Below are 25,352 nucleotides of genomic sequence, written 5' to 3' on the forward strand. Positions count from 1 at the left end.
GTAAGTAGTACTCCTTTCCCTCCTGTTCCATCTATACCAGAGACTTTAAACAGGTCCACAGAAATATTTTATTAAACCACTGCATGTTCTGCAGTGCTTGTTAGGATTGTTATTTTTGTCTTTTCAAGATTTTACTTTGTGCTGGAGAAACCATACAGACTATTCTCTGAAGTCCAGACACATGCCAAAAAATGGAACCCGTGAGTCAATTTGGTTTCTCTGGTTCCAACCAGAGAAACGTTTATTATTGAGCGTTTATTATGTACTCAAAACTGTGCCAGGCAAGAGTAAAAGCACAGGAGACTTTGACAGGTGGGGGAATCACTGGCTTGTCCATCATGTCTGCAAACGCAGGTCCTCTCCTAATTCCAAAGTGATATCAACAGGGTCTCCTTAACAGGGGTCCAGTTCTAAGATGAACTGGCACCAGGAGTATCCCTGTCATCTGGCCCCCTTCATGTACAGGCTAGAATGGAACATGAGAAAAAGCCAACCACTGCCTTCGATGATTACCCCACACACCCATCAGAGAAGGTCCAACAAGCTAATCCAGAGGGCACCCACTGTGTGTACAGTGATTCAGCCAATGAGCTGTTGGGCACTTAGTAAAAAGACAAGTACAAGGCATCACTCCATTCCTGCTCCAATGGATAATGAGGGGAAATGTTCAACCACAACCATTGGTTCCCACCTCGGTGTAGTTTGAGGGAGGCTATTTAAGGCAGCACATACTACCCGCACATAGTCTTGAGGATGACAGTGAGGATCTCTTATTTGATATGACAGCCAGTAAGTTTTTGCACATGGGGCGTAATGTCTGATCTATCCTCATTTGTCCCTCCACAAAGACCAACAGACATTATGTCAGACATACTCTGTTGAGCAGTCATTCTCAGCTCTGACCACAGCATTCCATTACTCGACTGGCTCCCTATTCTTTGGTCCACCTAGTGGCTCTTTGCTCCAGGTTTTGTTTATAATTAACATAAGAAATCTCTTAGCAATTGAAAAGAGGTTTGGTTTATCTCCTCTTGGAACCATGAATTGCCAAAAGGACTGTAAAGTGTTGGGAATAAGGGACAGGTTGGCATTTTTTATTGCAGTTGGCAGGGTACTGCAGTGGTCTGAGTGCTCAAATGTGGGGAAACAGCCTTAATTCCCTTCATTACTGCCTGAGATCTAGACAGTCTCCACGTAATAGCCATAAAGAAGCATGTGTTTTAAAAAGGAGAAGGGCGTGGCTAGAGATCTCCCTGCTGGAGAATCCATTCTTTAGATAGCAGCTTGGATGATCAGGTAAAGAGTGAAAGTTTAACTGCTTCTCTATTCGAACACTTCCACGTCTTCTTTAACACTCAGTTAACATCAGTCACCTCACTACGACTTATGACGCTATATCTTCAGACACAAGTCCTCCGCGACTTGGGCTTCTGCCACTGTCTGTCTTAGTTATTTCACTCCAGGCCCATGGCTTTATTTGCCTTAGGCTTGATTAGCACCTGCTGCTCTTTCTGTCTGAAACCCTCTGCCTTCAGAGCTTCCTGTGGCTGGCGCAGCACTGTGATTTGAGTCTCTGCATCTCAGACTGTGTCTCAGACACCCTTCCCAGTCCCTTCTCCCTCTCACATTATTCTATTTTATTTTCTGTATAGTTACATCACTACATGATTTGGTCTCTTTCATTTATCTCTTTACAAGAATGTAGGCTTCACAAGAGCAGGGACCTAGTTGCTCAACTATTGATGTGACCCCAACATCTACCACAGTGCTTGGCACATGGTAGGCACTTTCGAGTATAGTGGGAGCAGAAGCAGGCAGAGTCTAGGAGAGAAGGCCATGTGACAATGGAAACAAACATTGGAAAGATGTACTTTGAAGATAAAGGTAGGACCACGAGCCAGGGCTGCAGGCAGCCCAAAAAGACGAGGAAATGGATTCTTCCCTAGAGTTTGTAGAAGGAATCAGGCAGCCTACAGCCTGGCTTTATCTCAATGAGATCGGTTTCTGAACAGTGGCCTCCACAACTGTAAGAGAATCAGTCTTTGTTGTTTTGAGCCACAAAGTTTGTGATAATTTGATACAGCAGCAATAAAACAAAACTAATATGGATTATAAATAAATGGGATTGATAACTAAACATGTTTAGGCAAGACCTATTTTCTTTCAGAGACTAGGGTGGTATGTCAATGTGTCTTTCTTGCAATGTAGAAATGTACTCAATGAAACCAGCCTCACACCCTAGAGCATATAAAGGGGTAAGGTCAGCCAAATGCTGGAAGCTGTCATACTATATGCCATTAACAGATTAAAATTAAAAATATATATTTACCATGGAACATAGAAGAAGGAACTGAAATGAATGGCTCTAAATGCAAACACAGTAATTTTATTGGAGACATGATGTGGGCTACTGTGGGCACCACGCCTGCACAGGCCGGTCCTGGCTGCTGGCACCCGTGACACCAGAAATGACACTCCAGGAGGAGAATTGTGGGTTTAAAAGAGCTGATGTCAGGCCCTTCCTAAAGATGTTTTCTTACTGTTTCCCCAAAATACATTACACGGTACACATTTTTCTTTAGCATTCTTAATAACGGAAAACTTAAAGGTAAGCAGCGATTTTTTTATTCCCTTTCTTAGAAAATCTACAGTGACCTGCTTGCAAATATACAGTGGAAGTTGTCCCAGAAGAACCTCTTGGTTCATTAAAATAACCAGCATATTCCAATAGGCATTCATCCCTGAAATAATAACCATTCGCTTTCAATAAATTAATTATGGTTTTAATGAGTGAAATTTGCATTTATGCTTCTGCCTTAAGATCTTCACAGGAGGCAGCCACCTCGCCCTACGGTGCCACTGAAGCGAGGCCTTTTTCCTGGTAGCCCAGCGGCGGCTGACCGACATGCTGACCTGCCACCGCTTCAGAAACGGAGGGGCAGGATGGCAGAAGGAGCCAGGAAACCTGGGTTCGGAACGGAGATCTGCCACGTTCTAATTTTGTGACCATGGGTAAATTATTTAACCCTCTGTACCCTGTCAAATGAGAACTATGATAATACCTACGCAGAGGGAGAAGGCTAGATGACTTAGTACTACAACTAAAGCTGTTGGAAGAGTGTGGTTGGCATGTAAGTGGCAGCGGTTGCTAGCGAGAACAACAGCAGTCCTCCATCTCTGACATAGGCGAGGGGCAAGGAGAGAGGAGATCCTCAGGCGACCTTCACGTGTGCACACAAGTAGCGGTGTCTGAAAAGCACAGGCGCAGTTCCTCCTGCTTCCTCACAGTTCTACCTGGAACCCCAGATGGAGGAGATGCGTTCACTAACTGCTATGTAATCTAGGTCGGTGAAATGCGCAGGGGGTGGGCGTGTTACGGCGCTTTGAATTTTTAGCTTTATTGAGAGCAAAGCAGAAAATGCTTCTGGTTTGAATCTGTGTTGGCCGCAAATGTATGTAAAACATACTAATCCTTTAACCTATCCTAACTGAAAGCACTGAACACAGTGTTTTTTAGAAGACTGAGACCAGATAACACTTGACCACCATCCTTCTCAGCTCCAATATTCATCCTGTAACACTTGAGATATTGAGGAGTCAGAGTGGAGAAGCTACACATTGGCTGTCAGCTGACTTGATACATTCCATCTACACTTGCTGGCGCCTGGCCGCGCCTGGCCCTGGGAAGTGTGGCTCATTTTCTCCCGATTCTCCTCCCACTCCCAGGAGTGCAGTATTCGAGGGAATTATAAAAGAATCCGGTCGGCTGAGTCCAGGGTAAGGAGGTTTGCGTAGTATTAACTAACCTGAAAGAGTTTAAAGGGTAAGAGAATTGTATGAAACATGGAACTTGCTCTTTCAGTTAGCTTGAGTTTTGTCGTACCTGTACAGCTATATGGGGCAAAAGAGGGAAAAATGGCCTTTTGTTACCTTAGTTAGTTATTACAGTTTTTTATCAAAACTGTAACAAAAGTTCCATTTGCTCTACCTTTTTAAAATATGGTGTGTGTGTGTGTGTATATATAATTAAGAATATTTGTATATCTATATGTATATATCTCTATATATATATTTGGAGTGCATAGACGTATATACAACTAGATAGTATGCAACCCACCTATCAACTGCTATATTTTGGCAAAATTTGAGCAGACTACTGGAAAATGAAGCTATCTGCCTGGCTCAACTAACTGCTATTTTCCCAGAAAGTTTTGCCCTAAAATTTTCAACTGTTGCCTCTGTCAGCTTTGGAGAAAGAAACTGTAGTCAAAAGCACCCTGATTGCTTGGAAAATCCCTTAGATTTCAAATGAAAACTTTTCCAGAGTCTTACATTCTTCTCTAGTTAGCAGCAAAAATATCATATATTATTGATGGGATTAAGAATTTCAACTTTCAAAAGTCTCTTCCAATATGCTGCACAGTTACGTTGTACTTTATAATTGATTGTAATGATTTCGCTGCAAGTGTCTAGGTGTCCCGGACGATAAAGAAGCTCCGCTCCATGGTCTCGGCTCTGACACTATTTATTCACGGTGACTTCTCTGTGGTTACACAGCAGTTTACAGGCCATCACACTATGTGTCAAAGTTTAAATTTATTGTAATTAGTTGTGTATCGGTTTCTCTCCTCTCTCTTAATCATGAACTTGTTGAGGACTAGGTTGTGTTTTACTCATCTCAAGATTTGCCCTCAGTGTCTAGCTCTTCAATTATTGTTCGCTGAATTATTGAAGAGCTCAGGCCAAAAATAATTAGAAAACCAAAAGTGAATCATAGCAAAAAGTATCTACCCAAATCCTCGAAGTGGAAAAGTTTCATGTAACTATGTTTTAACTTCAGATTCAAAAGCATGGTGGTGAATCCTGCGGGAAAAGATCTGGGGATGTAAAACAGATCTTGGTTCTTCAGGTGATCAAAAATATTAAAAGTAATCGAAATACAAATCTTTCTTATGTGCTTTTAGAACTGACATTGGAAACTATTCAACTGAAGTGGCCAACTAAAGGTGACCTTTCACATAAGAAATGTGAAAAATTTAAAAAAGAGAAAGCAAATACAAGATGGCAGAGATTAGCAATAGCTTGTCCAAGCAAGTGCTGCCTGTTAGAAAGAAGCATGCTTGTTAGATCTTAAAATTCACAGACAGTAAGTGGAAGTCAACAAAGACCTCTGTTGAGGGCCCCTCCAGAGGCCAGCCTCTAGCACATTTCCCATCTGACCGGTACCTAGGACTGTTAAACACAGAGCCAATTAAGAGACATTTCTGCAGTTCAGTGGAAGGTAGAGGCAGCCGAGTTGATCCTCCAAGGAAGGCTCCAGCATGTGGGGATCAGGTGGAGGGTTACAAGGAAGAGACGCAAAGAGATGCACTCAGTAAACTAGGGTTGGGATGGAATATGCCACCTTGTGTCTATACAGATGACACAGTCTGGTGTCCTCTCAGGTGCTCTCTCTGAAGATAGGGGTTCACTTGTTCCCTTAGCTTGAAGGCCTTTGTTCAAGAGAACACATTTCATATGTTCACCTGGGGTTGGACCTCCTTTTCCTGCTTGAAAACAAACAAAAAACAAGCAAAAATACCCCTAATCTCTGTGTCCTTAACATCTGTTATGGTACTTGGACCACAGTGAGTATGGACCAAATTTTGAATGTATCAACTGTCAATAGGAAGGTATGGTTTACACTGTATCAACCTTATTCTCATGTTACCTTACTTATCTGAGCCAACCGGCTATGTTCACCGAACAAAACGGAAAACCCACTTCCGCTCAGCGGCAGGTGCAGCCTTCAGGAATTTCAGGGATGACGCGTGGAAGGGGCGTGCTGCCTTCCCCACGTGGTGGTCCGCTCCCTGAGCCCGGCCATTTTTCTTCTTTCCTTTCCCATACCTTCCCTTTCCTCCAAGTACTCAGTTCTCTTCATGAATAGTCTTTCATACGGTGCGTGAACTGATGCTCTACAATAATTGATTTAAAATGGAAAACTTCTACTTTTCTAAGCAGTCAGGAATGATTATTGGATGCTTGAGAGAGGCTAAGAAGTGCAGGACTGAGCACTAGTAAAACTGTACGCACGCTATCTCTCTACGTGAGTACCAGTCTCACAAAGACAGGCGGACACATACAAACACACACAGCCTTTGTAGAGTTTCCAACATTACAGATATTCCCACAAACAGTAAAACTTTCAGACAGCTCAGCTCTCTTAATACCAGAAAAATGTACTTTGATGCCACAAAGTAATAAAATAAAACTTAAGCACTCCTCAGCTAGACTATGTCTGAAACTGCTTCTCATGTTTTGTTAGATGGAAAAATTCCTTTCCTATGTCATCTGATTATAAGGCAACGTAAAAACGAGTGTGTAAATAGAATCATAAACATGTCTGTGTAGTTTCATATGTTTTCAAATGCTCCAGAAAAGCTGTAAAAACATACTACACATTTTACTTTTAACTTGGGATATTTGGAAATCTTCCCCAATTTTCTCTTCTTAATTGGCATACTTTCAGCAAAATGTATTCCTCCTCTCCCGCTTGGAAGCAAAACCTCTAAGAATATCTTTGATAAGTTGAATTCCCATTTTGGTTCACACCCCATATTGGTGTATTGTGTCACTTTAAAAAAAATTATCTGAACGTAGGCAGAGCCAAGCTGACGTAAACCGCGGCGGTGCGAGCGATGGCCAGGGGCATCCGCAGAGCTGATTTCGGACTGATCAATGAGGGCTGCGTGACTGGTTCCAGCCGAGTGTATTTATTTCCTCTAAACAGTTCTCATCTGGTGATGTGAATTGGTCAGTGCTCTTAGGCATCCATTTTAATCTGAAGTCGTATGCATATGTGAGGCAGGGAATATTTTAGCACAATGTCGGTTTTCTTGGCGCTGAAATTTTGTTTGTTGGTGAAAAGAAGAATCATGCTTTCTCAAGAACTGACTGCCCACTTCTTAACATTTTGTAAAATGTTCTGGTTTCAGTTAAAGCCTTTTTGTGTTAGGCCTTACCTGTCCATCCTTTGAAATTGAGAAGGTAAATCTACAACTACTGAGGGTATAACTGATTGTTAAAAATCAGTTATAGTTAGAAAACTTACTATAACAAGTTTTTAATCTGCTGTGTAAGACTATATAGCAACATATTCAATTTAATGTCAAAAGCAGCCAACTATAATACAAAAGCATTTTGTTAAAGCTATGATCTTACTTTTCCAAAGTGGAATATTTAATGGTCTTTGCATAATTTTTTTCAATGTGCATTTGTTTATGTGACCATTACAAAACACAGCTCTGAAATTTCAAAGTTCAACCAGTAAATAACCCTCTCATGATTTTCTTATTACATCTACTATAACCAGATTAAAAAAAAACATATGAGTTACACTATGTATTCTCTTGACTCTGATTTTTTTCTTAAACAAAGTTGGCCTACTAAAATGTCCTTTGATTCTGATTCAGCTAAAATCTTATACTTTTCTGCAGACACATTATTTGGTTTGAAGGTATCTTTAAATACCTTGAACATATATGTAGTTAGCATTTGAAACTTTCTGAGGCTATCACAGCTTCTATTAGAAACTGTGAAACATTTCAGGATTATTGAACAAATATCAATTATCTCTGTGTCCTCAGTGTCAATCTGAATTGGAAATGTGCCATCCTTTAGAGTTTCATGAGTAGAATTTTTAATTAGCTGTTGATACTGTCACTAATAGAGTTTGCTATTATTTTAAACAGATTTGTCTGAGCAATTCCTTATGTACTCATTTTTATTTTTATTTTTTTTAAACTGGTGCTGACTATTATAGTAAGGGTAATTTTTAAGCAGAACACTATACTTTCAAAAATATAGAAATATTTTAGGCAACCTATTTTACCTTACTTTTTAAATTTGTTGAATTTATTGGGATGACATTGGTTAATAAAATGATACAGATTTCAGGTGTACAATTCTTTAACACATCATCTGTATATTGTATTGTATGTTTACCAATCCAAGTCGAGTCTCCCTCATCACTGTTTATTTCTCCTTTACCCTCTTCTACCTCCCCCCATGCTCCTTTCTTTCCCTCTGGCCATCACCACGCTGTTGTCTGTGTCTATGAGTTTATTCTTTGCTTATTTTCTTCACCTGTTTTCACCAAGCCCCCAACTGCCCTCCTCTGACGGCTGTCAGTTTAGGCAATCTATTCTAACACATAGATATTAATTACTTTCCCACTGATTTTTAGGAGTTTCTCAAACTTTAAAAATTACATTCATAACTTATGTTAAACCTGATATTATTTTATACTTTTAGGTCAACCAGGACTTTACTATATATCTTCTCATAAATGAGATGTAAGGAAATGAAATAAATAGTAGTTAACAATCTATGTCCCAAGAGAACTAGGATCTTGACAAGAAGAAAAGACATGAAATTGCAGGAGAGTGTGAAATAAGAAATCATAAGATAAAAACTGTAATGTAAGGGTAACGTGGACTCCTAAACATGGGCGAGAATTTTAGTGATGTTGCTGCCGGGAGAGAGGGGCTTCATGGCATCTGGTGTATCACCAGTGGCTGTTACTGTTTTTCACAACCCCTCCTTTCCACTAAAGTTTTTTATGCCTGCACCCCTGAAATATACCATATTTTTCCATGTATAATGCACACATTTTTGCCCACATTTTTGAGGGAAAAATAAGGATGCGCATTATACATGCATGGTACCTGAAATGCCTTGTATCTGTTCTTGTGTTTTGTGATTATTTGTTACATAAAATTTTTTGTACCACAATATGTTAAAAAAAAAGCTAAAATTCCTTTACAACACAAAAAACAAGTATCTAAATATAAATAAATAATTTAATTAAAAATGAAAACAAAAGTTGTTTCTTTTTCTTGAAAGTTTGGGCCAAAAATGTGGGTGCGCAGCATACACAGCAAAATATGGTAATCTGCACCATGAATTCTGACTGAACGGGCTCCACGTGCAATATAGGAAAGACTCTCCTTTGACAGAGAATAAGCCAAGGGCAGTGTGTCTCATCTACATAATCAGATTCAGTTTTCTCCATAAAGACAAATCTTTTATTTCTAGAGGATGAAATGAATGGTACAGTACTTAAAAATAATTTCAACTGGTTAAATTTAAGCCAATGGAAGAGGATGAGGGCAAAAAACCAATTAAAAAAATAAGCAACTCTCTAGGACCATACCGTTTCCAAGCCATTCACTTCAGGGTCTGGCCTCTCAGGATGTGGTTCAGTGACAGGAAGACAGGTGCTGAGAGTCCTGATGGGCAGGCCACCATGCACCAAGGACCCATGTCCACTATTCTACTGCCGGTGACAAATGACCTCATGTTTCTCGATACCACTTCATAGCCCAAGGGACCGTCTTATTTTTCTCAACTCTGTAGCTCTGTCAACCATGGATTTTGCCTATTCTGCCTCTTGGTTCCATTCTAGTGATTATTCACTTGAAATATAAAGTTAAAATTAGTGCCGTTTTATATTTGTTCATTCATTCATTCACCCATCACTCAACAACTGCTTCTTGCATGCCTCCTCTGTGACATGTAATGTATTAGATGCTGGGAGAAAGAGAAAAGTGAGTATAATGTAGTCCTTGCCTTGAGGAAATTACAAGATCGTAAGGGAGAGAAGGCACGTTTGTAATCACAACCATCTACAATTCAATGAAGCAAAATAACAATAATATGTATCTACCACATGCCAAGACCTGCTCTAGATGCTTTAATTATTTCATCTTATGTAAATTTCATGGGAACTCTGAAGGCTAGATATTATTTCGCCTTTATGAAAAAATTTTCCAAACGAGCATGCGGAGGCTCTGAAGTTTTCAGCAAAACATGCATAACTGTACAGCCAAAGCAGAGAAGAGTCGGGCTTGGGGTGCAACACTGCTTGATTTCAGTGTTCACCTTCTTTCAGAGAAACGCTGTCCCTAAGAAAAATGGCAAGTGCACCATTTACTGAGCATCTCTGTGCCTGGCAGTATTCTGAACACCGCACATCAGTATCTCATTTAGCCCTCACCATCACGTCATGGTGCTCCAACACCCACAGACCCGTTCTGCAGTTAAACAAACGGAAGACAAGAAAATTAAGTAACTTGACCTAGGTGATATAGTGGAAAAGTGTTCTTCCAGTTTAAGCTGTTTGGGAAGGTATAGTGGAAGGACTAAGATTTTCTGACTTCCCATTGAATTCGACCAACTTACGCAGAAGGAGGGCTTCTAGGCAAGGTAAATGGTATTAGGAATGGCACAGAGACAGGAAAGGGCTATGGTGATTGCAAAAAAGTGAACACTCCAGAGTGGCTTGGGTGTACAGGTCATCTTGGCCAGAAGTAAAAATTATAGTTGTAAAGCTAGGCTATTGTCAGGTACTATCAGTCCAAGAAGTTTGAACTGTATACAGTAGGCAACCCAAAGCCATTAATAGTTTTGGAGAGCAGAATGGCTGATCAAGTTACTTATTATTTACTGATTCCTTTACCAACCTGTTATATTTAGCAATCTCTACTTCAAGAAACCACGATTTCACAAATTATTATTTATTTTAGATTCCCCCAAGAACATGAATACTTAAACAGCATCCATCTAAACAACCACTTGTTCTGTTTCTTTTTTATTAAATAAAGGCTCTTTTAAGTGACCTCTTGAAAAAGCAGACATTTATGCCACAGCCCAAAGCACTTTAACTTCTTTAACTTTCTATACTAAAGTCAAACAAAGGGCGCAAAGGAGGAGGCAAGAGTCTGAGACTGGGAGAGGGGTCAGGCTCCTTTAGACATCAGTCTGAAGTCAACTCAGATGCACTGTAAGGTCATTAAATCATTAAAGTACAGAGCAAGAACAGGTTAGTGGGAGAGAGTGAACGGCCAGAAAAAGGACCTGTTTGTTCCATTTCCACCAAAGACTGGATTAGAAATATTATCAGTTCAAAGGTCCCCTCCCACCTTTAATGCAATACATACAGCAAAAATGCAAAGTGAGGATTTTGTGAATTTCATGAGTGTGGTTACAAGTGTTTTCTGCAGAAGCATACCCCATGGACTTGGAGAGGCTGACAGTCACCCATGCCGTTTGTGCCCCTCCTCTTGAAGTTGTTTCCATGATGCCCAGCACTGGTGATGGCCAGCTCACCCCCACTACTGTGCTGCCATCTCATGCCAAGATCACTGTGAGGTACAACTTGCAAGTGGCGATCAATAAGAAATGAGGAGAAGCTTCTTGAATGGAATTATCTGGCATCACTCCCAGCTGGGCAAAGCCTGCATTCAAGTTGGCCTTCTTCATCGTGCCAGTATCCAGTTCAGCAATTTTCACAGATGGCATGTCTCAGAGCATTCTGGGCTCCCAAAGGCTACTGAATGTATTGTCTGGGGTCTTGAATCCCCAGAGCTGGTCAGTAGATAGTACCGAGCACCTAGAGTAAGCCAGGTACTTGCTTCTTAGATATTACTCTTCATAACAGTCTAAAAGACAGGCTTCTCATTGAACTGATTAGAACTCAGTGTCCTGAAACAGTTAAGTAGTTCAACAGTGCGTTCAGGCAGGGTCAGGTCTTTAACCCTGGTCTGACCCACTCCTGGGTCTCGCAATCTTTCCACTTGGCCACCACCTAGGCGGGCGATCCCAGTCATGGTTATAACAACAATCATTTCAGAACTGGTTTTAAAATACACATCCTCAGGTCCAGCTGCAGAGGTACTGACTATCTATAGCATATTTCTATTTAAATATGTACATCTATACCCATATTATATAATTATCTATTTATTTAAAACAAGGTTTTTTTAACCTTGGCACAACTGACATTTAGGAACTTTCTTGTAGCGGGGCTGTCCTATGCATTGTAAGATGGTGAGAAACACCCTTGTTTTTTACCTACTGGATTCCAGTAGCACCTCTGACAACTAAAAAGGCCTTCGGACATTGTTAAATGTGTTCTCGGGGGATCATCACTCCCTGCTGGAAAGTGCCTGGGAAATTTGGAAAAAAGCATATTCGGAGTTGGTGTTTGTAGATCACAGACAGGCCTAGGTAAGTCACTATATAAAGAACGTTGAAGGAAAAAAGCAGATTCTTGAAGACAATAGGCTGCGTATCCTTTCAACCTGCAGAATTGCCAGCCTCTGTGAAAAATCACTAACCTTGGCCTCCAGAGTGGATGTGTTGTGCTGGAGGCTTTCCAAAGCAGGATACAACATAACATACGTCCAAATAAGAAAGGAAGGTGACATATGTACTTTAGAAATTCTAGAAAATACCATTTGACTCACAAAAATTTGATTTTTCCATATTTTTCAGAATACTCTTGACAAATTATTTGTATACTGCCTAGCTTCAAACTAGTCCACAGTAAATATTCTGAATTCACTTAACTTTTACTTAATTTTTTTTTCTTTAAAGAAACTTAGCTGTTAAAAATCACTTTATCCAAGCAAAATGTACAAAACTGAGGCCTTAAAACATTATCACCATTTCATTTAATGGCAATAAAAAGAGGGACTTGAAGAATACATTCTCCAAAGTGGTTTATCCAAAGCCATGAAAACAGTTGATAAAATGGGTACTGGACTCTCATTCGTAAATTCTAGTCACCAAGTGGCTTTCCACCTGGTGACAGTTACCCAAAGCTTCCATGGAAAATGGTCTTATGAATTCTGCCACTGCTGTAGGCAAACTCCATCGCCTGAAATATATCTGTATCTCTGACTGGCATAAAGTTCAGTGCATAACCAAAGTTTATTGATTATGTTGAATATATTTGCATGTGTTTATTAAAAGAAAATATCCAGATAAACAGAATTTAGAACTTCTTTCTTGGTGGTGTTTTTTAAAAAAATTAGATCGAGTATTCTATATATTTCTGTGGGATCGCTCTAAGTAGATTAGTATAATTTCTTTTTAGAATGTATTTCAACTGTACTATAATTGGATACAATAATATAATATGTCACTCCAGGGTATTTGAATATACAAGTATCCTCTTAAAACACTTTTTAAAGAGCTGGTGTACTTTAATCTTAGAAGTTTGTCTAAACGGCTATTGGAAAGCATGCCAGTCAAGTGATTCATTTTATGTATTAATCTGGCTCAGCTGACAAGTACTTGCTAATACAGCACTTCTAGCATTGATTCGGGCTCCATGAAAGGACGCTGGCTCATAAAAAATGCTGGCATGGCATTAGGATGTAGGTGTTCCCATCTCTTGTCTAGAGGAATACAGTCACAGGCCAAAAGTTTTGGTGACCACAGGCATTTCTGAGAAGATAGGTATTACAGTGACCAAATAAATGTACAGATATCAAAGTCACCAGCCTCCTCCTGTGTCTCACCCCCTCATCCTTCTAAATCCGAAGTAAATCTTGAAAGATGGCCTCCGAAGGAGGGGTGGTGGGGTGTAGCCACTATGCTGTGTGTTCCTCTCTCTCTCTCTCTCTCTCCCCAGCCCCACCCCCAATTCCTCTTCTAGGAAAGGAGGCCATCCTTACTGTAACACAAGCACCAGAGGGCATTACTGGGATACGGCAAATCTCTCTCATTCACGGAGATGGTTAGTACTACGAAAACCAAAAATCTGATAGCTCTTTTCTGCCAGTGTAAAATGAGAACATGACCTTGTCCTGAGACACATCATGTAGTAATATTTTTCATAACTTCTGTGCAGTGATGATCTAATAAGAATCTAAAAGTAATTAACTGGATCTCATTTAGCCAACCGAAGCCTTATTCAAATACACATTTTTATCAGAATTCTAAGGGAGCCATAAATTGGGGCATTTTGAAAAACTGGGATCTAATCCAGTCCATGATCTGATCAGGGTTCAGTGGTAATAATAAATTGGGACTATTAAAACTGGGAAGACTGCCAACATTTTATTTTGCCCACACTACAGGACCTAGCAAATTCTACTGCAGAAGACAGGGATATGCAGTGAGGAGTAAAACCATGCTGAATTAATCATTTGAATGTAATCATGCCAAAACATGGGTGTTTTCAACAGTTTAAATACTGCCAAAGTTTAAGTTCAGTAAATAATTAATTATAGAGAGTCTCTTGGCATATTGAAGAAATCAACCTTCTGGTTTCTGTAATAAAATAAGCGCTCTTTTTAGGATACAATAATGCAAAAATCCGATCAATTCATTTGTTGCCCTATGTATTTAGGAGGGTAATACTTACGTAGGTTACAACTAAAATATTAATTCAGAATATAATACTTTCATTTCCTTTCTTAGAATACAATAAGCATCCTCATTTTTCAGCAGGAACAAATGTTGGCTAAACTCTAGCCTTATTCTGGTTTTCATTTCAATTTCCAGTAACATAAAAATTTCCCAAAATTAAATAAAATGCTGAGAGGCTGGGAATAGATTTTCACCCACTTGTATTCTCAAACTATAAATGGTTTCTGAATGTTTTTATTTCTCTAAGATGCATTTCGTTTATGTGGGGAACTTGCAGCTGCATAATTAAATCTCGGTTTGCCAAATATCAAAAACACATGTTATTGATTTAAACTAAGGGAACAGGCCACAAGCAGCTCAGCTGATAAGGCAAGGGAGAAGCCTCTGCAGTTCTTGGAAGGCTTCCTAAAAGGCAAGAAAACTTAGAACCTTGAATTCAGACACTGAAGCAGATTAACTTTCCCAAATCCGAGCTTCACTTTCACTTAGACATTCCGTTTGGGCCAGTTGTTGAAAACAAGAGCCATATGTTTTCATACTTTTCAATCCTGGAACTGGAGAGGTTGCCTCTCTTCCCCTCACCTCTTCATTTACCCTCCTAAGATTCTAGTAAAACCTACAAAAACAGCGTTTCACTAACGCATTGCATGAGCTTCCCTGCAAAATAAACTCTGACCATGGTATAAGAATAACAGAGAATGTTGGAGGGCAAACTCATATTAAACCCTCCCTATACTAGTAAGATGTTTCATTTGGTGAAATTTTATTTCAGTACTACGGGGCTTTAATGGAAGGCAGCCTTTGTTGTCAAAGGAGATTTTTTTCCCCCTCAATGCAATCAATAATCCTAAATAAATAAGGGGAACATATTTCTCTTTACCTGATCTCCACCTGTCTACTGAGAAGGTATTAAAAATACAAGTACAACATGCATGTAGTTAGGTACTTTATAGGTCCAAGAATCTGGTGAATTTCACACTTTGCAGAAGGTTACAAATTTAAGTTCAAGTCTCAGAATTAAACAAAAAAATATGTTCACCAACTGGCTAAGATTATCTCTTGCTTTCTGATCAATGCACCAGTTTACATAATCTGAACGTTTAGAAAATGCTAATTGAATTGAGCTTGATAGAAAAATTCTAGAAGAAATAATCTTTGAATACAATATTGAATTCATCTTTCTAGCCATGGACATAGGCATTTGGAACTAATGTTTTATTATGGTCAGTCTCACTGAAGCATGGAAAAAATGAGTTCATTTAAAACGGGGCTTCACTGCAATGGGCTGTTTGACTCGTTTCAGGAGGGGACACACAATCAGCTCAGGGAATCAGATATGAGACAAAGGAGGTCCTAACGTACAACGTGAGCCTGGAGCTCAGGCTTACCCACTCAGAGAAGAATAGAGCATATACTACCACATGGATCAATGTAAGTTCAAGAAAGCCTGCTCTAGGAAATTCAAAGTAAATGCTTCTATACTAAGCTATTTACATATTTCTCAAACCCTAAGATCTGGGAAAGACCATAGAGATAATCAAAGGACAAATGCAGCATTAACAATATGCAAGATGATTTTTGATGGTATGTGGCTTAATGTATTTAATTACATTAACTTCCATGATTTTTCATTTACATATATTTTATTTATTTGCATATGTATAAATATAAATAAGGCAATGGAGGCAATATAACAATGACTGAAGCTTATGAAACTCTGATCTAGTCCAATATTTCCCTGATACACTAATTCTTGCTCATTCAGCTCTTCAGAAGACATTTGCAGTGGCAACAAGTCACTGCCTCATGAGCCACTCTAATTGTTAAGATGTTTTCCCTTCTTCTGAGCTGAAGGCTACCTCTCTTAAAATAACTCTTCATTAGTGTCTTTAAGAAAATAAGTGGATGAAAGAATGAATAAGGACACACATACATACACACACAGACAGAATGGATGGTATAAAATATGTCTAATTCCTCTCCTACGGGCAAGTTCCTCCATCATGTGACACCAGCTAACTGTGCAGACTATGCATTCCCAGGTCCTTCAATGCTTTTAAAGGCCTAGGATTCAGCGCTGCCATTCTCTGTGTGTGAGGGAGGCATAGGATATTCCAGGTATTACCTAAGCTGCATCAAATTGGAATTATTGTTTCCTCCTTCACTTTGTACATGAACTTCCATTATGTAGCCTAGGCCTGGATTAAGGTTTTTGGCAGTCGTACGCTCATGTTGACTCATGCTAAACCTACCCTCAGCTGAAACCATCAGGCCAATTTCTCATATATTTGGTATTAGAGTCAAACCTTCCACATCCTGTGTTTGTCCCGTTCATTTCTGGACCTAAACGCAAGGCTTTACATATATTCCTATTAAGTTCCTTTGTGTTTGATTCAGTGCATAGTTCCAGATGCTTCTGTCATCGGACACATTATCAACCCCTGTGGCTCCTTGGCATTCAAATGTGGTCAACAGTCACCATCATTTGATGCCAATGTCAGCAGGCCAAGGTTAAAAATAAATTTTGAGAAAAACTTTTTTCTTGCGAACTTATTCTGATGGAGTTTTTATTAGCAATCTTGGGGTACAGTTTTTTCAATAGCTAACAATCCCTTGCAGGCAGTGTTCAACCTGTGGCCCGTGGGCCACATGCATCCCAGGGTAGCTATGGATATGACCCAACACAAAATTGTAAATTTACTTAAACCATTATGAGATGTTTTTGTGATTACATGTTGCAATGTTTTTAATGTGTGACCCAATACAACTCTTCATCCAGTGTGGCCCAGACATGGCTGGACACCCCTGCCTAGGGTTATGTCATCTGGTGTATATTTCTCTGTGTTATCCACAGGACATCATGAGACAATCAATTCTGATGTCCAAGAGAGCATGCTCACTCCTTGTGAAGTTCAGAGACTTGCACGGGGGTTTTCAAACACCACACTGACAGTGTGAGTGGGACAAGCCATTGGTGGGGGAGGGGCTGCCTTGTGCATGGTAGGATGCTTAGCCGCATCCCTAGCCCCTGCCCAGTACATGGCAGCAGCGACTCCCTCCCCCACCCCCTATGCCCCCAAAATTGTGACAATCAAAAATATCTCCAGATAGAGAGAAATGTTCCATGGGAGACAAAATTGCACCCCCCCCCCACCCCATACCTCCACTGAGAAACACTGTTCTGGACTCTGCATTCCTCCACTCCTAATCTAGTAACTCAATCCACCTGTTATGGCTTTGTCATGGCTATAGTTATGAATAAGCTGCTCATATGCAGTGCCAAATAGTTCCATATCGTATATTAGATATGTGCATAAATAAAAGATGAGATATGGACATCATAATAAAAATAATGGGAGAAGTGGAGAGGTATGATATAATCCTAAAATTTAAAATTGAAATTAGATTAACCCTTAAGTGAAAGTGTTACAAGGAAATTGAGCCTTCAAACAGGAATTATGTGATTTAAAAGTTCATCTACAAGGCTTTTTGTACCTGAGTGCTCATCAAGGTATTAATATTTGGAACAGTAAAAAATGGAAGCAGACTCTATGTTTGACAATAAAAGGTAAATAAGTTATGGTATACCGATCTCACAGAATATTAGGCAGTTAGTCATTAAAATGACGTATTTTCAAAACATCAGTCGCATGGGGAAATGCTGTGAAAAAGTAAGATACTAGATGAGTGTGTGCTGTATGGATAGCAAGTTGTCAAGGGAAATATATACATAGTAAAAAGATCATAAAATATTAATTGTGGTTATAAATTATGATGGAATTATGCATGATTTTAATAATCCTCTTTATGCTTTTCTACGTTTCCTAAATTTTCTTCATGAACTTACTGTTTTTCTAAGTTTTTTTGTGCACGGGAGCTGCCGGGGGAAAGCGACCCATACTCCCTCAGGTGGGAGCATGGGCAAGGGATCCTCCCGTGTGTGCAAACAGTGTGCTGGTAAGACAGGACCCTCCCGAGAGGGCTCATAAGCTATGATGAGATTTTTAGACTGGGTTATTCAGTCCCCTTGGGAAAAAAATCTGTATATCATTTTTCATAGAATAAGAATAGTGTAATCTAATGTTCCAGCCAATTCCTATCCCTCCAGTCAGTGGTTCTCTGATGTTAAGGTGCTGAAGAATCACATTGAGCTTACCTATTAAACACAGATTCCTGGGTTTCAACTCCCAAGTCTCATCCTGCAAGTCTGGTGTGGGATTCAAGAATCTTCATTTTTAATAAGCACCCCAGGTGATTCATTCTGATGCAGGTGGTCCTTGAATCACACTTCGAGAAACACAGCTAGAGGAAGGCTGTGGTTTGCTCTGGATGAGTACTTTTTTGCCTCTATTTTTGATAATCTCTTCCTGGTTATGCACTAGATTGAGTTGGTTTAGCCCCTCGGTGGTGCAAACCGGCTCTTTGGAAAAGCAAACCCAGCTCACCGTGTTTGCCAGTTTCTGAGGAGCAGTGGAGACTCTCACCATAGCCAATTTCTACGGTTTACCAACTAGCTCACGGAATCCTCGAAAGCTTAATGATTATCTTTCACAGGCTGGTACAAGCTGTCTTCAGCACTATATGGTATACATTTATTTAAGTGCTTTAAGTCCTTTGTAAAAGAGATATGTTAATGAGAAACTGGGAAGTCTAAGATACTACAAAACCAGCGAACAATGGGATGGCTTGAATCATCTTAAGTTAATAAATTCCAACTGTTTTAGAAAAAAGACAACTTTATGAACTTATATACACTATTTCTTATTTTTTTCCATAGCCACGCCATGAAGAGTGATGCACTCGCTGAGTTCTTTAAGAGTTGTGAATTGGTTTCCTACGGATGATGGAGAGCTAAGAAATGGGACTCCAGGGTTGGGAACGATGCCAAATGTTCAGCCTCCACCTCCACCCGCTATGGCCCTCGGGCCCCCGAGCTGTTGAAATGCCCCTGGCCATTAATTCTATCACACACAACCATAAAATCAACTCCTCCAACTTCTTCCCCTCACATATGATTGAGACAATGTTGTCTCTAGGAAACACCCATCAGATGTGTTTTATGTGTTCATGTGTGGGACGTAGCCTAAATGAAGGCTAAGAGCACCGTTCTTACCATGTTTTGACCAGACATATTTTTTAAAAATTGGATCTGAAGCCCATATAGCCAGCTGAGGCAAATTTACAGCCTTGCTTTAAGAACAAAACTCCCTCAGGCACCTGCTTCCTAAAGGCAAAACCAGAAAGGAAATGAACTCTTGCTTAAAGACAACCCACCTTATTTTATGGGTTATCAATTTTCTTGCTGGCACACAGTTCTCTGGCTGCTCAGGGTAACTGCCGCCCCCATCTCCCGCTCCAGTCCCAAGCAAGTGTTGAGCCGCAAAAAATATGAAGTCTGCATTCTAGCAAACAGCTCAGCTTGCTGAAGATGAGGCATAGGATGTGGAGCCTCGCTAAGTAAAGCCAAGGGAGCAGCAACGACCTGTGATGTGGGCTCACCACACAGATGTCTTTGCCAATACATGCATTAAAACTTTAGCCTGAATTACATTTTACATTCCAGGATCACCGCAGCCTGGGCTGCGATGGAGAATTCATCTTTCTCGTTCTTGGGCAGCTCCGTCAGGTGAATAGTCAACAACAATGGAAAGCACTTGATTTCCTTTTAACTGCTCCACTGACCCTGGGATGGAGCTTATCAACCTCTCAAAAAATGAGAAAGGACTAAATAGGCTTTTTTTTTTTCTCTTGCCATTGATAAAGTCGGCCAATGGGAATATTCTACAAGATAAGGGTCAAAGTTTAACAGTAGATGCTCTTAGCCTGCTCTGTGCTAGAAAACAATGAATAAGTATGATTTTATTCATACACATACTGGAGTATTAAAATAAGTATGAGAGACTCTTTACAAATAAAAGAGCTGTTGTTACTGAATGAAAAGCAAGTGAAAAATTGGACAAACCTGGCTTGATACATGACGAAGTCAGAACTGAAGACTTAAAATTATATGCTAGTTTTGTCACATCTCAGTTCTTCTGCAAGCTTCATTTAGTGTTAAAGGTGAAGAATTTTCAGGAGAAATATGAATATTCAACTACATGTTTCAAAATCAGATATTTACACATGTACTTGGGAGGAGTGCCAGAGTTAACATCACGGCTATGTGGAGGACCTCTTGCCCAAGTGGGGATGTTAAGCTCCTCCAACAGGAGAATTCAGCCCTTACGAGCTGTCATTGTTTCAGTAAATGGAACCGGCCCTTTAACAGATGGGCAACATGCTTTGCAACTTGCTGATAGCCTAATAAAAGACACTGGCTTTTAAAAAATGAAGGACATGGACTTCTCAAATTGCAGTACCCAAATGGATTTAGCAGAATAAAATTAAGAAGGCAGACAACAGTTTGACAAAAATTAGAAACAGACTACGGAAATACAATAGTCCTAAACAACGACATCAAAATGATCTTTTTACTAAAAAAAAACCTGGTTGTTTAAACCATAGGGAAAATATGCACCGATATAGTCAAAACCAGGGGTAGCATATTATGAAGTTATAAATAATGATATAATAAAAACATGAAGTTAATTCCTTCTCAAAATATAATACAAATCCCCCAAGACAGGCCGTCTCCTTTGATATCAGGTGCCTTTCCCTTCGTATCAGTCAACCTCTATGCCTCTTAAAATAACATTTCTGCAGTCGACTGCTGCAATAACCAAGTGAAATACAGGCCACAGGCTCAATCAGAGCAGGGGCCCAGCATTTCCGCTCACCTTTCCCGTTCCTCCTTCATTTTCTCCAGCTCCTCCTCCCTCAGGCCGCCGTGCTTCAGAGGGCCTTTGGGCTCAGCCTTGCCAGCCTTGTCGTCTTTCTTTTTCCCAAATCTAGTGGAACAGGAAGGGGAAGATGACTGTTAACGATGATCATGTTCCTCTTGTGGTAAATTTAAGATATTTATGAGATGAACTCATTAAATCCTAATTTTTATTCTAAGTTCTACAAGACCATGTTGCATAAAATAGAAGTAAAATAAGATACTGAAAGCAGAAAAATAATAGTTACTGAATTCTCTTCCTTCTACCCTCCTGCTCCCACTCAGAGACTGATTGTGCAGCACGCACAAAATCAGGTGGTGGAAGAGTGAAAATGTCAAACCATTCATTCAGTAGAGATGAAAGAACTGAAAGCTTATCATTCATATATGAGCAAAAACTGATCAACCTCCTAAACAGGCCTCCTGGACCCCAAGTGGTTCTGACATTTAAGGTTAAACTCATGGGATCACATCATGATGGTGCTGCAAGTGACCTTACCGAACATCTGCTTCACTACTGTCATTTACTTCACTACTGTCGTTTTACAGATGAAGAACGGGAAGCTCTGAGAGTCCTCGGGCCTTGACCAAGACCACCCAACAAGTTCAGGACAGGGCTGGGGCTGGAACTTGGGCTGCCTCCTACTCTGCCCTCTTTCCTTCACAGGACAACCAGTCTCTTATGTGGCCACACACCTCCCAAGTGTGTCCAGGGTTGGTGTGCTCTGGCACTCCTTGGTGCCCAGCATATTTGTTAACTGAGCGCAGCAGCGATTACGATGCCTTATTTTTCCTCTACTTTTACTGAGACACAATGGACACATAACATTGTGTACATTTAAGGTGTATAACGTGTTGATTTCATAATTTACAAATTGCAAAATGATTACCACCATAATATTAGCTACCAGCTCCATCCAAGTATATAGTTTACCTCTTCTATTTTGTGGTGATTTAAGATCTACTCTTTTAGCAGATTCAAGTACATGATATTTTCTTATTAGCTATAATCACCATACTGTACATTAGCCCCCCAGATGTGTTAATCTTACAGGTAGAAGTTATGCCCTTTGACCAACATCTTTACATCCCCCACCCTAACCCTTGGTAACCACCACTCCATGCTGTTTCTCTGAGTTTGTCTTTTTTAGATTCCACATAGAAGTGGTGCCATACAGCATTTGTCCTCTTTTTCTGAATTATTTTACTTAGCATAATGCCCTCAAGGTCCAACCAAGTTGTCCCAAACCACAGATGCCCTTCTTTCTCATGACTGAATAATATTACCTTGCATATGCAGGGTTGGGCAAAAGTGGGTTCACAGTTGTTCATATAGAAAGTAATACAATCATTAACAAATAATAATACAAGCACAATCGCTGTGTTTTGGGTACCCACAACTGTAAATCTCCTTTTGCCCTGCCCTCTGTATACCACATCTTTATCCGTTTGTCTGGTGATGGACACTTTCTTGAGGAATCTCCATCCTGTTTTCAATAGTGACTGTACCAATTTACCTTCTTCCCCACAGCAAGAGTATACTAGGTTTCCCTTTAAAAGAACAGTGCACTTCCTTAGCATTTTTAGGAAAATATAATTGCACGTTTGAAGTTTAAAAAAAGCTGTTAAATTATTAGGAGGGCACATTCTTAAATGACAGGCATTTTTTTCCCAACAGATATTTTCTTCGGAAGCAATCTCCCATGGTCTTGGTATCAACACACATTATAAGAAGAGAAAATGACTTGATGCTTTGCTGAAAGCCAGGAAAAGAAGTCACTCTAACCTAAGGACATTTTTCAAATTACATATTCTCAGGATGACTGCCAACACCCCCCTCAACTCCCATCCCTGTCCCCCAACATCCTGACAAACACACAGTGAGTCAGAATCTCCTCACGGGGGGACCTTGGAAGAAACTTGTGTCTTGTTTTGTGTTTCATAAAAAATGGATTCATATTTGTTTTCTTTTCTAGATTGTGTTTCAGTCCAAAGCAGTAGCTGTTAGTCAAGTGGCAGCTGTGAGCATCACACATGGAAGACATCACTGCTAACATCCATAGTCTTGCTATTAGAATACAGACGGCTTCCTGCTTCCTTCAGAAGCCTGTCCCAGGCTTGACTCTTCTGCGTATTTTTTACATTTATAATTCCAGTTAACAAATTCCCTTTCATGAATGTTCTCTCTCCCCTTTGCCATCTCTCCATTGGCCTCTGCTCCCACTGCATTTTTTCCCCTGTATCCAGTGTAGTTTGGGGATCTCGGTTGATCAAGCATCAGCTATAATTACATGATCCTCAGCTTTTTTTTTTCTCTTTCCTTCCTTCCTTCCTTCCTTCCTTCCTTCCTTCCTTTCTTCCTTCCTTCCTTCCCTGCCTCCCTTTCTGAATCTCTTTCTCAATGAAGAAATGACCTAATATCATTTATAAACATAAATAGGAAAAGAGAAAAAATACAGACAAAATATAAGAACATTAACCTTCAAATGTAATTGAGATTTATTGGTATATTTAAGATCTCTCTTTAAGCTACAAAACAGGAGCTATCTAAACAATGTGTGTTTCCACGAATATATTCTTTAGTTTTTCAGACCTGTGCAGAAGAGTCTTAGGAATCAACATGATTATTCTAAAATTCTTTATGTAACAAGTTAATACCTTAGTACCCTCAAAATGTCATCAAATATACTAATATTTGGTTAAAAATAAAAATTGTAGGAAGTGAGGGCAGAATAATGCTTCCGAAAGTTGATAAGGGCAAAACACTCTCAAAACTCTATAGATATTAGGCTTGTTTTTTTCTCCATCTCTTAAATATCTTCTATATTTGGAGGTTTTGGATTTTCTGAGACAAGAGTAGTCTTGTTTTTGAAGGGTGAAGCTAACTTATGCCCTAGTCTACCTTGATCTTTATTACCACAACCAATAAAGTGCTTTCCCTTCCTGCAGCTCGAATATTTCACAGGTACTGCAGTTCGGGAATAGCTTACTACACTCCCATCATAGTGAAACATGTTTGATAAAGAAAACATTGGTTAAGTAAATTCTGCAAAGAATTTCTTCTTAGCAAGAATCATCAGTAATACTCAAATTAACCAATTCTACAAATATCATAAATGTTTTGATTCAAAGTTCACAATCATTTACTAAAGTTTCCAATAAGAAGGGCAGCAATAGCTGAGAAATTTATGTTATTAATAGGGAGAACAGTCACGAGGACAAAATTGCAAAACAAAATCTTTAGAAGGACTCCCATATTGTTCAGATGAGGAAATTAAGACCCAGAGAAGTTAACCACATTTTATTTATACACACTCTTTTTTAAAAAATATTTTATTTATTTATTTATTTTTTAGAGAGGGAAGGGAGGGGGAAAGAGAGAGAGAGAGAAACATCAATCTGCGGTTGCTGGGGGCCGTGGCCTGCAACCCAAGCATGTGGCCTAACTGGGAATTGAACCTGCAATGCTTTGGTTCGCAGTCCGCACTCAATCCACTGAGCTACATCAGCCAGGGCCACGCTCTTTTTTTTTTTTTAATCAGACAACTTCACTACCAGTGGTAGATTTTATAAGCTGTGTTCTGCTTTTCATAGCAGCCTCTTTGGGAGTCACTTCACAGCCATTCGTACTTTCACTGACACGCAGAAAGAGGACTTGCGGAAGTTGGAATACACTGATTCCTCCCCCCCCCCCACATTAGCTATTTTTGTAAGAAGAATCACGAGGGCCCTAAATGGCTGAAATTACTGTGTTGCATTCTAGGGTTTCAAATATCCACTGCATTCCAGGCGTCCCATTATCTATTAGCTAGGAAATTTGAGAGTTGGCCATTCTGGGCTAGGTGCCTTGAGGAAATTGCTTATAGGTCAACCTTGCTTTATATAAAAGATATTTTCCTGAAAAATTCTGTGCAACCATATGGTTTTAATCAATAAAATCTTATGTTCCATGTACCTGGGAAGGCTGTTTAAAGAATTTTATGATGGATCTTTTTGTAAAGTGGAAAAATCACCTTTCAACATACCCTTTATGTAAATTTAGATTTTCATGAATTATAAGTCTGCTTAAAACACCTGTCCCCGTTCATTTCTATAGAGAGGTTATATGAAACAGCTTCATGGAAAACTAGCTTGCTTGCTTTTTTCTTCTCTCCTTCATGCATTTGTTTTAAGAATATTTATTAGGCATCTCTTCCGTGTCATAGCGCTTGCTGTAGGTTGATACCAGACACGACCCTCATGGAATTTACATTATAATAGAGCATTCAGTTACCAAACAAGTGTGTGTGTATATATATATATATACGAAATTGTTAAGTTGTTAATAATGGTA

At 39.6% G+C, this 25,352-nt stretch overlaps 1 protein-coding gene across 1 annotated transcript in view; it reads right to left on the reverse strand.

Annotated features, from left to right (window-relative positions):
- The window catches only part of PARD3B (par-3 family cell polarity regulator beta), a 975,282-nt gene that overhangs the window by 165,084 nt on the left and 784,846 nt on the right, over positions 1–25,352 (reverse strand). Inside the window, exon 19 of the mRNA XM_045852946.1 lies at positions 20,979–21,089. Coding sequence (XP_045708902.1) covers positions 20,979–21,089 — 111 coding nt within the window. The remainder of the gene's footprint in view (positions 1–20,978; positions 21,090–25,352) is intronic.

Source organism: Phyllostomus hastatus, unplaced genomic scaffold (genome assembly GCF_019186645.2).
Source record: "Phyllostomus hastatus isolate PE091 unplaced genomic scaffold, TTU_PhHast_1.1 phas_contig_137, whole genome shotgun sequence".
Classification (NCBI taxonomy): Eukaryota; Metazoa; Chordata; class Mammalia; order Chiroptera; family Phyllostomidae; genus Phyllostomus; species Phyllostomus hastatus.